General features: G+C 53.1%; 1 protein-coding gene and 1 non-coding gene across 2 annotated transcripts in view; one reads left to right on the forward strand and one right to left on the reverse strand.

Annotated features, from left to right (window-relative positions):
• Positions 1-16,835, reverse strand: part of LOC122366338 (dynein axonemal heavy chain 10-like) — a 59,606-nt gene that overhangs the window by 15,552 nt on the left and 27,219 nt on the right. Inside the window, exons 52-63 of the mRNA XM_043338507.1 lie at positions 14,552-14,762; positions 14,209-14,396; positions 13,921-14,013; positions 13,633-13,785; positions 13,360-13,471; positions 13,056-13,182; positions 4,430-4,517; positions 2,934-3,122; positions 2,608-2,802; positions 2,269-2,449; positions 994-1,173; positions 688-781 (exon numbers count right to left, since the gene is read on the reverse strand). Of these exons, the coding sequence (XP_043194442.1) occupies positions 688-781; positions 994-1,173; positions 2,269-2,449; positions 2,608-2,802; positions 2,934-3,122; positions 4,430-4,517; positions 13,056-13,182; positions 13,360-13,471; positions 13,633-13,785; positions 13,921-14,013; positions 14,209-14,396; positions 14,552-14,762 (1,811 nt within the window). The remainder of the gene's footprint in view (positions 1-687; positions 782-993; positions 1,174-2,268; positions 2,450-2,607; positions 2,803-2,933; positions 3,123-4,429; positions 4,518-13,055; positions 13,183-13,359; positions 13,472-13,632; positions 13,786-13,920; positions 14,014-14,208; positions 14,397-14,551; positions 14,763-16,835) is intronic.
• On the forward strand, positions 4,158-4,229 carry Trnaa-cgc. The gene has a single exon. It is a non-coding gene; the product is annotated as a tRNA-Ala (tRNA).

The following is a 16,835-nucleotide window of genomic DNA, read 5'->3' on the forward strand; positions in this document are numbered from 1 at the left end:
AAAGAAAATGGCATTTGTCCATAATGTGGCAATAAATAATTACACGGATTTTGCTGCTTAACCTAATACGTTTGACAATTGAAAATACTATCATTGGAAAGAGCATTCAATTCTCTCCAAGATCCAATTATCACGTTTGCATGACAAGCAACAGTATTCTTAAAAAATGTAAATGTTTCAAACCTCCGCAAAACCATTTTTAGCGAAAATTATCTACGGCTTCCATTTGTCATAAAACTACGCACCTAACTTATAAAACACATTTTACAGGTTCACTGAACTATAATGACAGGTTCTGAAGTAGAAAGCATGCTTATCAAACACGGGCACCTCGATGCGATGGATATTATTTCCAAACCATATCATTTCGATGACACATTAGACACTACCAAACCAAATCGTTTAGCCGTCCAAAAGCAATCGACCGAAATGGATAGATAACCCAACCGACACAAGAACAACCAAACACCCGCCGATCAAAAATGCCCCTTTTCGCGTTGCGGAGCACGCGGGTCACCCTAGTCCATAGCTATTCAACATTATGCTAGATAAAATGCACTTAAACAACTAAATGTCACCCAATCAGAGACAGCAAGGCGCTCGATATACTACGTCTGGGCCTAGTCAGTGTAAAAATCGTCGCATGACGAAGCGATACCCAAGTAGATATCAATGCAACCCTCTTACTTTTGTATGGCATATCCGGCTTTGACTGCCTCATCTCTTACGGCTCCCAATATCTGATCCTTCTCGTCTTCACCGAAAAGAGCTGGCACCATTCCTGAAACGCAAATGGATTATGGAACAATACATCCAGCGGGCTTAGAAATGTACATTAGAAATAAATAAAATATGTGCTGCCGATAATCTCCACAGACACTAAGCCAAGTATTCCCTTCTGGTAAACAGTTCGATAAACAATCGTGCGATCCAGAGATAAGTATGACGATGTAGCTAGCTAAGTAGCTAGTCATTATTTTCGTCCAAACATACCTGATGTCAGCATGTTATTGATAAGTTCAAGGAATCCCTCCTCTGCAACGTGGTTGTCACAGAACATGAAGACCATCGGCTTGTTCTGGAGACCCAGCTTGTCGTACAACACTTTCAAGTCGTCTCGGAATGAGCTCTCGTCATAACCGCGACTCAACTGTATCTCAAATACTTCACAACCTGTAAAACAGACAACAGTGATAAACAAACCAGTGAAAAGATTGCTAAGACGACCTTAAACCGACCGAATCCTAAAAAATCGCAATCGTTGAGTGCCTATGGCCTATGAAAAAGCGGGAACAGATAATTACCTACCTAATCTTAACTTCAAGGTAACATTGAAAGCATGAACGCATGATGTTATCAGTTGAGCAGGCACAACAAATGCATCTTTGCGGATAAGGGCGAAAGCAAAATAAACAGTTCTGTTCTGGGCTGCTTTGGGTGTTGTTCGTGACCCTGACTTCTAATTTTGTGACCAAATGTAGAGAGAGTGCGACAATTAAACATGCATATCTACAATCACCTGATACCCATAACCCACATGATGAAAACTTTATCAATTCAACATAATATTCCAGCAAAAATTAACGTAGGTAATAAATTGTATTGAGCCAATTCATATCAACCAAATGACAGTGTTTTTTTATATTTTATGCCATGGCCTATTATCTATACCAACTAAAACCCTTCCGGCGTAACTGGACCTTCCTAGCTGGATGCTTCACGGATTCTGCTATACATTTTGAAAACAATATCTCAAACATTGTTACTAAATCACTTGACACCCACTTACCTTCATTCGGAATTTCCCGCTCTAAATGTCACCGTTCACTTTGGAACATTTGGGTTTGCGCAAGTCCTTACCTGGGCAGCCTTAGCAAGGAAAAACGATATACGATACATGGGCTTCGTATAACGGCACATCACGTCAGACCAAGCATAAGTCTTGGACTGGTTAAGTGTTGCCGACTGTACCCATCAGACGGCCGAGACCCATCCTATGTATATATTCCACGACAGTGCAAATAAGCTTGTATCTTGTCCGGTGACAAACGCAAAATATGTCGCAGGTTTTACAAACAATTTTGGCGTAAATTAATTACCTTGAGAGTTTGAGAAGAATAAGTTAAATACTGATAATAACCTATCCTTACCTAAACCACTAAAAAGTATGATTACATGCATTTTAAATTGCCGCATGCACTACTGTAAAAACGAACTACAAAACTGCTGAATTTTGATAGCTCGGACAGTCGTAAGGCAGCCCCACACCTGCAGTAAAGGCGGCCAGCTTGGTCAGGCTCTGTTTTCCCGATCCTCCAACGCCGACCAGCAGCGCGTGGCCCTGCACCATCCTGAGCACTCGCTGGATCCGAGTCAGGTGCTGCAGCGCGTCGTCGAACAGCACCAGCTGGAGCTTGTTGTTGCCGCGCTCATTGTACTCCTCCATTATCTGTAGATCGATGGAGGCTGATAAGAATAACACTCGTGATATTGTACAACATTCAGTACCAGCTTGTTCGATTCGTTCGTTAAAAATTGCGTAACAATTCTGCCAAAAATAGCAGAAAAACAGCAAAAGGTCATCAACTCGTTAACACACAACTGTACCTCTTGGAAGAGCGCCTTGGATGCGTCGTAGTCCTGCATGTCTTCATAGAGCCTCGGCACGTCCGACTCGAGTGCGTTTCGGTAGTCGCCGAACAAGATGGGGTCTCGGAGCACGTAATCGGTCCATTCGTCGCTGTGCTGTCCGACGTTATCGGCCATCAGCTGCACCAGCTGGCCAGACACCACCGCAAAGTCCTGCCGAAAACGAAAGACACGTATAAGGTACGGATCTGCATTGGTTCTACCAAAAGGGGGCTCACATGCAATTAACATAACAGCACAACAGTTAAGATCGGCCTACATCCCCTCGCGCTAGGAATTCTCACCTGGTCATCGATCAGTCGGTCGGCGAACACGCGCAGGCACTCGTTGCGCCAGCAGCGCACCATCTGCTTGGTCTTGGTGAACCGCTCCGGACTGGTCTGGCACAAGCCGCCGAAGATGCGGCTCAGGTCGCGCAGGTTGAACAGGTAGTGGAAGCGGGACGGCGTCGGCGGCAGCAGCCTCACAATCGCCTGTGGAGGAGTGGGGGCATCCGCATACCTATAATTTGGTCGTTAGTTGCCTCCTATATGTTTCTCGACGTCGCTTCCCACGTGCCGCAGGGAAGCGTCAGCCCTAAATGACGTCATTAAGCGAGCACTGGCGAGTGCGGGCGTACCATCGATCTTAGAACCTGTGGGGCTAGACAGAGGAGATGGGAGGCGCCCCGACGGGCTGACAACGTTCCCCTTCAGTGCCGATCGAAACCTCACATGGGACGCCATGTGCGTTGACACGTTTGCTGAGTCACACGTGGTGAAGTGTGCAGTGGATCCCGGCGCAGCTGCAGCCGTCGCCGAGAACCTGAAGCGCATGCGCTACGCCAGTCTCGCAGACCGCTACATCTTCACTCCAATAGCAGTGGAGACTACCGGCGTAGTCGGAGAAGCAGGGTCAAAGCTGCTCCGGGATATCGGCGGCCGGATTTCTGCGGCGACTAAGGACCCCAGAGAAGTGTCCTGGCTTCTGCAAAGAGTCTCGATAGCGATCATCCGGGGTAACTCCGCCGCTATCCTCGCCACAGCCCCTCCTGAAGCTGGTCCCCATCACGTTGGGTGCGTCGCAGGACGCACGTCTGGCCCGGCAGAAGAGTCTGACTCAGCCGTAGACGGCGAAGTAGCTCCACCGGCTTCTTCATCAAAATCCAGCGTGTTTGGCCAGCTCATCGAGAATGGGAGAAAGCTAGCCCCAAGCGACTTCGAGGCTCCATGGGGCGAAATATTTGGTGCAAAACCAAAGCATTGACGGAATATGAGTGGTAGTGTCTAGTGTGTCATCGAAATGTACCTTGTGGTAATGTCCTTTAAGGCGACGAATACTAAAGTGATTGTTTTCTCGACTTGGTCCGCACATGAGCCTACGCCTGATTAAGGTAGAACAGCATGGGAGCGATCGATCAAGCTATATTGATAGCCTGGTTTATTGTAAAAGCTATTTAGATTTCATCACAAATAAAAGCAAATTCCATCGTATCGCTGCCGGAGCGACGAAGACCGGTACGGCCGCCAGGGGGTGTAGCCCAGTGGTAGAGCGCTCGCTTCGCATGTGAGAGGCCTCGGGTTCAAACCCCGACATCTCCAACCACCCTGCTTTATGGCCATGAAACTGTGCATCGCAATGCCCGTTTTAGCGATGACGACTTCGGATAATGTTATTCTGGCCAAAAATAGTCCGCCTTATGAGTTGATTGACCGAAGCCTCCCTCCCCATGAATGTATGTGTAAAGTTAATTGATATGGGGCCAGCTCTGAAAGGGCCGGTTCATCTGCTCCCTACATACCTGGTAGAGCTGCATGGTGGCCGTGGTGAGCGGCAGGGCCAGCTCCGTAATGGCCGGCTCAAACGGCTGCAGGTGACCAGACAGGATGCTGAGGGGAGGGAGACACGTCAGAGCGGTCAAAGTGTAAATATTCAATACAGAACAGTGAATTTCAACACCGAGTTTGAGGGCAAGAAAGGGTTGGTATTTGTAAAAATTTTAAATGTGCACATGTCACATAATTATCTTCAATGACGTCAAACACTCAGGCACGGGCACACATAACAAGTATAAAGCTACGAAGGTATGAAATATGATTGATAACAATAACAAGTCAAATGTTTATTAACCCGCGCATGACTGGGGGGAGGGGCTCTACAGAGCCCCCCCTCCCGTTTTCAGCAATATCTTCTAAACCGTTTGACGGATCAACACGTGACTTGCGGTACTCTCAGACGCATCAATTTGAAACCTTGTGTTAGAAGTTCAACTTTCTAGCTACCATAGTTTGGCCGGAAATGACGTCAGAGTGACGTCATGTCGGCCGTTTTTGATGCAAAATACTGAATTACGGCAAACGCTCTCAAGAGCAAAGTTTTAAAGCTAGATCCATTTTCTTTGCATGAATAAACTACAAATACACGTAGCTATCAAACTGCTGTCTCGAATTTTCGAAATTTTATTTTTTTGAAAAATATGTATTTACAATAATAAAAATATATTTTTTGATTTTTTCAAAAAGCTTTAAACTTTTCGCAAAAACCGGAATATATGTGATAGTGTAACAGAGTAAAAATGTTTGGTTCTTTGTCGCCAAGCCGCCCTCCGCCGTGCGTCCGTGGGTATGTGTGTCGGAATTTGCATCTCCTCTGTCCGTTGCCATGGCGACGCCGCGCGACGCGGCGCGGCGAGAGACGCGGCGGGAAGGCAGTCGAGCTTGGGAGCCCGCGGGGGGATGCTGTCGCGGTTTAAGTGGCAATACAGTTTTTTGCCGTTAATCGAGACTCTCGAGCTGGAAGTCGGAAAGTACACGCGACCGGTAACATTGGGGGCTCGTCCGCTGCGTCCCTAGTCCAGCGAGACTCAGTACCGTGCCGTTAGTATTCTTTTTTTAACGTAACTTTGTAATTTTCCGACGCCATGTCGGCCTCTGACCCCGCGCCGGCTAGTGATTCACCACAGCCGCCAGCTGACGCCATCACGGAGGCGAAACCGACAGCTATGCTCGCATTCATGGAAGAAATGCGGCAGCATATGCAAAATCAAGACAGGCAGATAACAGCGCTACAGCAGGCCGTATCTGTCAGGGCGGCTCCGGCGGGCGACAATGGCGCCGGTACAAACGATGCCGTCGCCCCCGTCGGGCCTCCAGTGAGTCGTGAGACGGTCCAGAGTCATCCGACTCGCTCTCACGACCTGCTCCCGTTTCGTGAAGACCCAGCAGAGCCCATGGACGAATTCTTCGCCCGGTTTGAAAGGTACTGTACGTCTGAATACCGCGGTACAATGGAAGACGCGCTGCCGCTGCTCCGTTCAAAGCTGTCGGGCCGCGTTCTGGAAATATTCGATGCTAACGGATCCCGCAGCCCGTACCCAGTGATCAAGCGCCGAATGTTGGAGTGGGCCGCTCGTCAGCGCGGCTACGAGGAGACGACTGCGACGGACGCATATCGGGACGCCGCGCGCCGGCCGGGAGAATCTCTGGCAGTGTATGCGTTCCGGCTGGCTGCGCTGTTCGAAGATGCGTACCCTGAGGCGGACAAACAGGTGAGCAATGATCTCCGACGTAAACTGCTGTCAACGCTGCCCACGTGTGCCGCTGACTTTCTCCGCCGGCAGCTGCGTTATGCGCTGATTAATCATGATACCTCGCTCAGGTGGGATGGGTTGGTGTCATACCTGGAATGTGAACGATTCGAGTCGGAGGCTGATGGCACACACGACTCGTTATATGCACGTGCTTCAGCGGAGCACGGCAGTCAGTCAACGGCCGCGCGCCGGTCGTGCAAAAGCTCCCGCCCCCGGACAACGTCACCACGGTCACGTCCTGCGCACCACGACCTCCGTTTGTCCGCTGACGAGTCAGACAGCGACTCGGACTGCTCTCATCGTTCCGTCAGCGTCCCGCGCGGTGCATTTAAGTCACGTGGTGCGTCAGCCCGCGGACACCGCGCACCGACTGCCGTGCAGCCGGCACACTCGCCAACCCGCGACCGTCATCGGAAACCTCTGCGCTGCGATTTCTGCCGCCGCCGCGGTCACACCGCGGACGAGTGCCGGCGTGCCAATGACCTGTGTTTCACGTGCGGCGCCTCTGGCCACTTTGCGCGTGACTGCCGCACCTCTCACGACGATGGGCCTGTCCCCTCAGCCCCAGGTCGCGCGCGCCGCCCCAGCTCGCCACTCCCGCTGGACAGGTCCCGAGAAGACCCGCCAAGCCCGGCTGTAATGCATGCGGAGCGTGGGGCTTCTCGAGCCCTCCGTCGCGGCCAGCGTGCCCCAGCACTCAGTCAGACGGAAAACTAGATGGTCGTACTGCCGCGGCGGGGCCAGCCGCTACGACCGATTCTAGCCCCGCGCTTCCCCTGCATGCGGAAGCTGTCTTCGCCTCGTCTGCCCGACCGCAGCCAGCCCTGCACGCGAAGTTTACTGTGGCTGGGTGCTCTGAGAATGTGACGGGCGTGATAGACACTGGGTCTGACCGCTCCATGATCGCGCGTCACTTGGTTGATGATGCTGTGATTCGACCGTGTTCGGAGGTTGTTCACGCGATCGGCGGCCGCACGCTACATCCGGTGGGACGTGCAGAGGTCTCCGTTGTTCTGCACGGGGTGCTGCTTCAGCTCACAGACTGTCTGGTGCTCGACTCGGACCGCGCCGTAACTGATCTGATTATTGGCTGTGACGCGCTGGAACGACACAGACTGTGTATCGATGTCTCTCGCCGAGCGGTCACTGGCCGACATGTGGATGGTTCGCAGTGGACGCTGTACCTGCCTGATGGGGATCGCAACTCCGCCTGTGCGTATTTCGCCCGCGCAGTGCCCTGTCGCGCGACTCGAGACGTCACAGTTGCGCCTGGTGACTCTGTGACCCTCCCCTGCCTGATCAGTTCCCAGCCTACCTGCGACGTTTGTGATGCGCCCTCCCGCTCGTATGTGTTCACTGGGGACGTCGCCAGTGCGCCCTGCTTGCAACCTGTTGATGGAATTGTGGATCTGTCCGAGCCCTGTGTGCTGGTTTGCAACCGAGGCTTTGTACCAACCACTGTCCGGAAAGGTGCACTGATCGGCCAGCTGTACACTGCAGCGGACAGCATGTTTGACTGCGATCCCCCCGTGGAAGTCCTTGCCGCTTCGTCGGACGCCGCTGACGAACAGGTCAGTCGCCCGCCGTCCGCTGACGAGATACCTGGCCTCACACGGGAACAGCGCGACGCCGTGCAGGAAATCTTCGACCGGCACTCGAGAGTGTTCGGGGGTGATGACGCTGACACCCCGCGGACTGCTCTGACCGCGCACCGAATCGAACTAATGGACGACACCCCGATCTACGTGCGACCCCGACGGATGTCTCCACCGATCGCCGAAGATGTCGAGCGTCAATGTCTGGAGCTTGAACGTCTGGGGATCATCGAACGCTGCAACTCAGCATGGAATGCACCAATCGTTCCGATCCGGAAGCGCGATGGTTCGCTTCGGCTATGCATCGACTACCGCCGCCTGAACCGCCGCACCGTCACAGAGCGTTTCCCGATGACAGATGTAGCAGATTCCGTCTACAGCGCGCATGATATGCGCTGGTTCAGCGCGCTGGACATTCAACGAGCCTACTACCAGCTTCCCATCGCGGAAGAGTCGCGGGATTTCACCGCGTTCAGCACGCAGCGGTCCCACTACCGGTTCCGCTGTCTCAGTTTCGGACTGAAAAACGCTCCTGCTGTCTTCCAGCGCGAAATGCAGGCCATTTTCGCGGGATTCTCACGTCAGCAGCTTGTGGTGTATCTGGATGACCTGCTCCTGATGGAATCGTCGTTCTCCGGCCATCTGCAGCTCGTGGATGCTGTCCTGTCGGCGCTGGAGGCGCACGGGATCACGCTGAACACAGCGAAGTGTCACTGGTTTCAGCCTGAAGTAAAGTTTCTCGGACATCAGCTCTCGGCAGCTGGACTGCGCAAGGCCCCTGAGTACATCGAGAAAGTCCAGAGCTTCCCGCGGCCGCAGACTGTTCAGGAGCTGCGCCGGTTCCTCGGCCTCGTGAACTTCCAGCGGAAGTTCGTTCCCCGCTGCTCGGAGGTCGCTCGCCCTCTGTCTGAGCTCACCGGCCAGTCTGGTTCCACTGCGCTTACCTGGACACCCGAAATGACTGACTCGTTCGAACAACTGAAGAATGAGATCGCCCGCGACGTCATGCTTGCCTTTCCAGACTACACCGACACCGCCAACCCTCTCTGTCTCTGGGTCGACGCTTCGGCCTATGGGGCTGGCGCGTGCCTCACTCAGCGTCAGGACGGGCGGGATCGCGCCATCGCGTTCGCCTCGATGTCCTTCACGAACGCCCAGCGTGGCTATTCAGCGACTGGTCGAGAACTCGCGGCGCTGCGATGGGGCGTGAAAACTTTTCATTCGTTCCTGGCTGGGGTTCATTTCATCGCGTACACCGATCATCAGGCCCTCGTTCACCTGCACTCACTGCGGTTGATTAACCACCGGGTCGCGAGGACCGTGGAAGAGCTGGCGGCCTATGACATGGAGATCCGACACGTCCCCGGCCGTCTGAACGCTGCCGCTGACATGCTGTCCCGCGTGGGAGCCCCAGACGGCGCGCCGCCTGCGCCCGAGATTCCCGCCGACACGGGTCTCCCTCCCGGTCTCATCCTCTCGCGTCGGCCGGAGGGGGGAGGGGACAGCCTGGTAGAGTGCCTCTGCGAGTGGATGAGCACCAACGCGCTTCAGCCGGCTGTCAATCGCGAGCTCCGTGCGAAGCTGATCGACGAGGCCCTTCGCTCACCGGGAAAATATGGGCTGAAACTCGACCGGTCTGTGCGTCAGGCCTTGCGTTTGATGCGCCTGCCCGGACAGCCGCTGGCTGTGGAGCTGCTTGCGGTTTTCGCCTGCCTGTTCGACGTGAGAGTTCTGGTGCACTTCGGACCTGATCATCCCATGACCTTCTGCAGTGCGCGCCACTCGAAACGGGGCAACATTCACCTGCACTGTCTGGCGGGCATCCACTTTAACCTCCTCGCTGAGACCGGCGCGCTAGATGAGCAGAACCCCGTGCTCTCGGCGTACATCGTGAACGAGGAGCGAGCTCGTGACGGCTCGGATCAGGGACTGTCTCGACGACACAGTCCGGAAGCCCAAGTGAAGAATCTGCAGAACGAGGCAGAGGAGACAAGGGGTCCTGCATGTGGCCATCTGTTCAGTTCGCGCTGCTCGGCAGCAGCGATCTGCAATGGACAGGCGGCCTGCGCGCTGCTGGATAGCGGCGCGGCCGTCAGCTTGTGCAGTGCTGACTCGCTGGGGCGCCTCGGCTTCAGAGATTCCGACGTTCGACGGAACAATGTTGCGCTGCAGGGACTCGCTGGATTGACGTTCGGAACCGAGTACGTTGAAGCTGAAGTCGCACTTTCGCCTGAGATGAAGACAGTTCGCGTGCCGTTGGTGGTCGAACGAAGCAGCTCGTTCGGTCACTGCCTGCTGCTGGGTGTGAACTTCCTGCACGAAGCTGGCGCGATCATCGACGTGGAACGGCGAGAGGTGACCTGTGGGAGTCGCGTGAGTCCCCTGTTGGAGCAGCAGCATGTGCCAGATGGTGACGCCTTGGTCGGACTGACTCAGGTGCAGCGCGTGCCAGAACTCCCAGCTGTACGCGAACACCAGCAGCACAACCGGGCGATCCGCTCTCTCGCTCATCATGTGCGGCGGAAGACGAGCAGGGCAATGCTGCCACGATCTCTTCGTCACTTCCGCAAGCACTGGGATCGAGTTGCCATGGTCGAAGGACTGGTGGTGTATCAGTTTGATGAGCACAGACACATGCCGGTGGTGTCCCGAGACTGGCTTGTGGAACTGGTTGGGACCATGCACATGGAGTCAGCTCACGCCGGCCGCGACAAGCTGCTCGACATGGTGACCCAGCAGGTATTCTGTCCCGGGGCGGCCAACATCGTGGCGGACGTGGTTGGCGCATGCAAGAAATGCCAGCTCTTCAAGCCGTCTTCCCACGTGAAGACTCCTCCGACCATACGGATCACCACCAGCGCACCGTTCGAACTGATCGAGGCAGACTTGGTGATGCTTCCCCGCAGCGGTCGCGGCCACATCGGGTGTCTTGTGGTGGTCGACCATGCCTCTAAGTTTGGTATCGCGGTGCCGATTCGGTCCAAGTCGTCGCCAGCGGTTGCTACGGCATTCGAACAGTGGGTGCTGCCGGCACTCCTTCGTCCAGCGGCCCGTTGTCTGACGGATAACGGCGGAGAGTTCTGCGGGGCCGAGTTCGAGGCCGTGCTGGAGCGATGGGGCATCGTCCACGTTCTGTCCACGCCACTGCGCGCACAAGGTCACGGCGCGGTGGAACGCTTGAACCGGACGCTTGGTCAGTCCCTGCGAATGTTGGACGGTGCACCTGGCGACTGGGACCTACGCCTTCCCCGAGCCGTGTCAGCGTACAACTCGACCTTGCACTCCGAACTGGGCGTGTCGCCAGCTCAGTACCTACTGGGGCGCGCGCACGAGATCAGCGATGTTCCGCGAGTCCCTTTGACGACGCAGCGTACATGGAGTCCGGGACATCCGAGCTTCGCGCCTTTCCGTGTCGGCGAACAGGTCAAGAAGGCGATCGAACGCCCTGGCAACCTGCTGGCCAGCAAGCTCGGACCTCGCTACGCTGGCCCGCTGACAGTGACACGAGTGAATGACAACGGCGTGACCTACGAGGTCAGCGACCAGAGAGGGCACTCACAGCGAGCCCACCACGCGCAGCTGAGACCATGGAAGAACCCGCCAGCGTACATCCAACGAGCATCTCCGCGCGTACGTCGGCTCTTTCACTGGGCGAACGATGAACCGGAGCCACCAGACGAGGCAGAACGGACCGCCTCCGTCAACCTTCACGTGCCGTGTGGCCTGGTACCGCAGTCGACACAGCCCGGGATAACGAGACATGAAGTGACGACGCAGGCGGCGACGCCAAGTGATACAGTTGAATACGAAACGACAGCGCCGTGTGAAGTGTCACCACCTCGACCTTGCCTGCGATCCCCACGACAGGGTAGCGAACAGGAGACCCAGGGAACGCCACGGCCACGCGCTGAAGGATCTCCGCCGCGGCAGGTACGATTCCAGCTGCCAGCCACCACCGAGCCTTCCGACGATGGTCTGCGCAGATCTTCGCGGACTCGACGGCCGCCGCAGTGGCTAAGCGACTACGAAATGTGAGGCGTATTCAGGGATACGTCTGTGCGTGTGGTGTACACTGTACATACCGTATGTGTTCCGATGCTTCGTCGTGTGTGTTGAGAGGCGGCGTTGGCTGGCGGGGGGAGATGTAACAGAGTAAAAATGTTTGGTTCTTTGTCGCCAAGCCGCCCTCCGCCGTGCGTCCGTGGGTATGTGTGTCGGAATTTGCATCTCCTCTGTCCGTTGCCATGGCGACGCCGCGCGACGCGGCGCGGCGAGAGACGCGGCGGGAAGGCAGTCGAGCTTGGGAGCCCGCGGGGGGATGCTGTCGCGGTTTAAGTGGCAATACAGTTTTTTGCCGTTAATCGAGACTCTCGAGCTGGAAGTCGGAAAGTACACGCGACCGGTAACAATAGAACACACACTGATGAACTACATTTACAAGTTTTAACCCAATATCTTCAAAATAGCCGAGTTATTCGCATTATTGTCAAAATTTTACAATCACATATTTTTCAAATCCATTTTTCAGTACGTTTTTGACGTCGTACAGCAATATAAATGGCACCATCGTGTTTCTGAGCTCAAACTGCATCTGATAGGCACCTTTTTTGCTGAAAATTTCATTTTTTCCATATTTGACCTTTTCTGACCTGAAAGTGACCTGACCTCCGGTAAATTCAGCTGACAATGACCTCAAGTGACACAGACGACACTATTTTCGAAATCTACGAGTAAAATGGACCATAAAACATGCGTCACGTGACCGATACATGATACAATTTTCGTGACCTAGGATGACCTGGCCTTGGCCTTAAAAATTCGAAGTAAAAGTTCGGTACCCTCAGGGTATCTAAGGCATCTCTCAGGGAGTGCGTAAACCAAAAATGAGCCTGATCGGACTTGTCAGCCGGCGGTCAAAGCTTAATTGTGAACTAGCAAAAATGTCGATAATTTTTACTTTGACCTGACCTGTGACGTCATCGGTGACCTCGAGGTCAATGAAAATAGGTTTCGCTCGACAGTTTTACAGGGCTATCAGACGCCGTTTGAATTTTGACGATCGGCCCAGCAGTTTCGGAGATAGGAGGGGGGGGGGGGTCTGGAGAGCCCCCCCCCGTCACGCGCGTTATGGAAAATACCCCAGTCAATATGCGCGGGTTAAAATACACAAGCCTTTCGGCATGTAAATACCTTTGGTCACTGTGTTCGTTCAAGACAGAAATAAGGACCGAGATGTGTCTTACCTGTGGAAGATATGCTGCAGAGATTCGTCGCCCGGCGAAGCCATCGTGAACACAGAGAAAAGGGAGAGGAAGCGTGGGTCCATCACGTTCCGACCGCCGCCAGCCTTGCCCATCGCCGCGACATAGCCTAGAATGTGGGATGGGGTCGGAGTTTTAGGTACAAATGTCGTATCATAATCTTTAAAGAATTCTGACAGTTAACAAGACAGCAGCGAACACAAATTACTGTCCAGAACAAAGTACGATATTGATCCTCGTGACTAGCATGTCCTTCCCTGGTGGCGCAGACGCTGCAGCAACTTACCGATGTCCTTGAGGAACTTCCAGTTGAGGTCCTTGCCACGGTCATACAGGCCTCCCTTCTCCAGGAGCAGCTTCAGGAGGGCGATGGCCTGCTGCGTGCCGTACTCATCCACCTGCGGCGCACCATACAGACAAACGCGTTGACTCGTACCGGTCATGAATAAAAGTGCAATTCACAATTTAATGTCTCTATGATTAATTATCGACCAAGGATATAATGTTTTGAGAGAAAAAATCGCTTAAATGCTTACAGACCGCAGACGATTTAACGTACCCTGGGCATGTTCATATCATCAATGAAGACGACAAGTCGCTTCCCGGACGGCGGCCCAAACGAGTCCTTGGTCCTCTTCTCCACGTTACTCTCCAGGTTCCGCTGGACGTCCATTGAGGTAGTACGGGACGAGAAGTTCATGCACAGCAACACCTGAAACGGAGAGTTATCAATTATGATCGTCTGAGCTCGATGTGCTTGAAGTGGCGACGATTATGTGCGAAAAAATGTATCTAATCTCACAAATAAAGAAAAAAAGTATCGATGGGTTCTCAACACCCGACTCACGTTGACTGACGAGTCCAGAGACCGCAGGTAAGTGCTGGTAGTGGCTGTCTTGCTGGTGCCTGATTCTCCCACCAGCACGACCGGCTTCTTCACCTAAACAAATTCGTGAGCGTCAATAAGAAATCATGATCGCGCATGCAATAAAAACAGCTGCAGCAAATTCATGTATTATATGCAAGCAACAATTATAAGTCCAACAACAATATACTCGGTCATACTTTAGCCATTACGATAGTCTTGTTATGTTCTCCACCGCAATTATTCGCTGACGCCGTTTACATATCGTACCTTTTCCGTCATGAGGCTGAGCAGCCAGGTGGTGCGAACCGTGTCCACGGTGGGCACCAGGATGTCGTTGAACTTGACCGTGGGGTCGTGCACGTACTCTGGCACCTTGTCCCTCCAGGGCACCCACACGGCCGCCGACGTGTCCCAGAAGTAGTCGAACATGGTCGGCTCCGTGGTGGGCCACTCGTCTGGGAACGGCACCGGCAGTCGGAGAATCAGCATCTGGCTAGGCGCAGAATTTTTAATGCTAATTACACCTAAAATTGGTGATATCAAAAAAGATTGCTCGATAATTTTGAACTTTGAGCCAAGACAAGGTTTAACCTGTGGACATGTCACCCACCTCCTTTGGCGCGCCGCTGGCCGTCGTCGGCCAGGCCAGGCAGGCCGCCGCAGTCCCGCATCAGGTCGTTGAAGCGGGTGCGGTCGGCGTCCTCGAGGCCGGCGCCCAGGGACCAGTACAGCGACTGGATGAACACCGGCTCCAGCTGGTCCTCCGGGCAAGCGTTCCCCGGCCCGACCAGACCGTCAAACATGCTGGCCAGCTGGTGCACCTGTGCAACACAAGGGGATGGGCGCGGGCGGAGTCACATACTAGCACCGGCTGACGCTATATCGAAAAAAAAAACAGTGAAGCGAGGGAAATGAAACGCTATTAATTAAAAAAAAAACTCATTGAGTCATCGAATTTATTAGGTCGGAAAAATTGTATCCTAAGTGTTTCATTAACAGGGACTCTTATTAACCCGCGCCCCGTAGGGGGGGGGGGGGGGCCAAACGGCCCCTCTGTCCTTTTCCGTCGATATCTCCTAAACGGCTAGAGATATCGCCACCAAACTTTCAGGACCCCTCCGGGCATCAATTTTACACATTGTGAACAAAAATTCTTCCAGAGGCTATGGTAGGTTGGCCACAAATGACGTCAGAATGACGTCATGTTCTGCCATTTTCGACCAAAAAAGACCTTCGCGAGAAGAGCTGTCAGACCTACACAGGGCTGCGGAGTCTGAGTCTGAGTCGGAGTCGGAGTCGGTCAGAGTCGACAGTTGTGACCGGAGTCGGAGACGGAGTCGGAGTCGATTTTAGAAACCCGAGCCGGAGTCGGAGTCGGAGTCACCGAAAATCTGTCGACTCCGCAGCCCTGCTAGGTCTGCGGAGTCGGAGTCGGGAGTTGGAGTCGGTCGGAGTCGACAATTCTGCCCGGAGTCGGAGTCGGAGTCGGAGCTGGTTTCTGAAAGCCGGAGTCGGAGTCGGAGTCGGAGTCGCCGAAAATCCATCGACTCCGCAGCCCTGCTTTGGAGATACAGAAAAATGATCAAGACATAAAAGGTGTAGAATTGACAGGACTACAAAACTGCTAACTCAGATTTTTGAAATTGTTGAGTTTTGACCCCCAAAAATCAAAAAAGCATTTTTTTATATATTAGCCAAAAAATCCAAAAAGTTTTCTTTTTTGAGTTTCGAAAAAAACCGGAATATATGTAATAGTAACTGCCGTCCTCTATCTATATCCCAAATTTCAGATCGATACCTCGTTTTTTGGCCAAGTTATAGCGAAAAAACTGTTCAAAAATGATGACGTCAAATTTTCAAACTCAATTTTTGGCAATTCTAGACCTCGTAGGGAAAAACAAAGGCCACCATTGGACTCCCCGTGACGAGCTGCATCGAATCGATACCCATGTTATGCAAAAATATCAACTTTGAAATTTGACCTAATTTGACCTGACCTTGACCTGACCTTCACCAAAACGTGACCTAAGCTGGCCCCAAAGGCTGCCTGACCCACACAATCGCATTTCTCATGTAAAATGGACCATAAAACATGTATCACACGACACTTTCATATTGTGACCTGACCTGGTATCAGTGACCTCAGATAGCTAAGTATGTGTTTGACGAACAATGTACCATCGATGGTTTTCAATAGTTTACCAATTTACTCGATTTAGCAACACATTTATTGAAATGCCTGTGAACGGTGAAAATCCGACCTTTGACCTGACCTGTGACGTCATCGGTTTGACCTAGGTCAATGAAATTTGGTCACAAGGTAGTTCCCCGGTGGGGCTATCGAACGCCGTTTGAATTTTGAAAATCGGCCGGTAAATTTCCGAGAACTTAGGGGGGGGAAACGGCCACCCCCTACGGGTGGTAGGGTCCGCCGGTAGCCCTACGGGGCGCGGGTTAACCCTCGCGGGCGCGGGGGGGGCGTTTTTCGCGCACCCCCCCTGGCGAATATTTGCGATAGCTCCCGAACGATTAGGGATAGGAAAGCGAAACTTTCAGTACCTTTTCTTCCATCAATTTGACATCTTCTGAAATAATATTTTTGGACCTAGCCCCATTGATGACGTCACAGGGTCGATTTTTCTAGACCCCTGCACGGCAAACTTCGGCGTCACAGACGCGAACTTCAAATAGTGGCTAAAAATAGAGTTTTAGAGATAAAGACAATTTACGAGCACGGTTGTGTAGCGTTTGATCTAGAGAAAAATATAAAAAATAGTTTTGGTGACCTGAGGTCAGAGGTCAGGTCAACGACCCCGAGCTGTGGTTTTAGTTTTTCGCAAATTAATTCCACAAAAATGGTCCTAGAGCTACGGCAGTGGTACCATCGCATTCGC

Source organism: Amphibalanus amphitrite, unplaced genomic scaffold, assembly GCF_019059575.1.
Source record: "Amphibalanus amphitrite isolate SeventyFive unplaced genomic scaffold, NRLGWU_Aamphi_draft 000798F_arrow, whole genome shotgun sequence".
Lineage (NCBI taxonomy): Eukaryota > Metazoa > Arthropoda > Thecostraca > Balanomorpha > Balanidae > Amphibalanus > Amphibalanus amphitrite.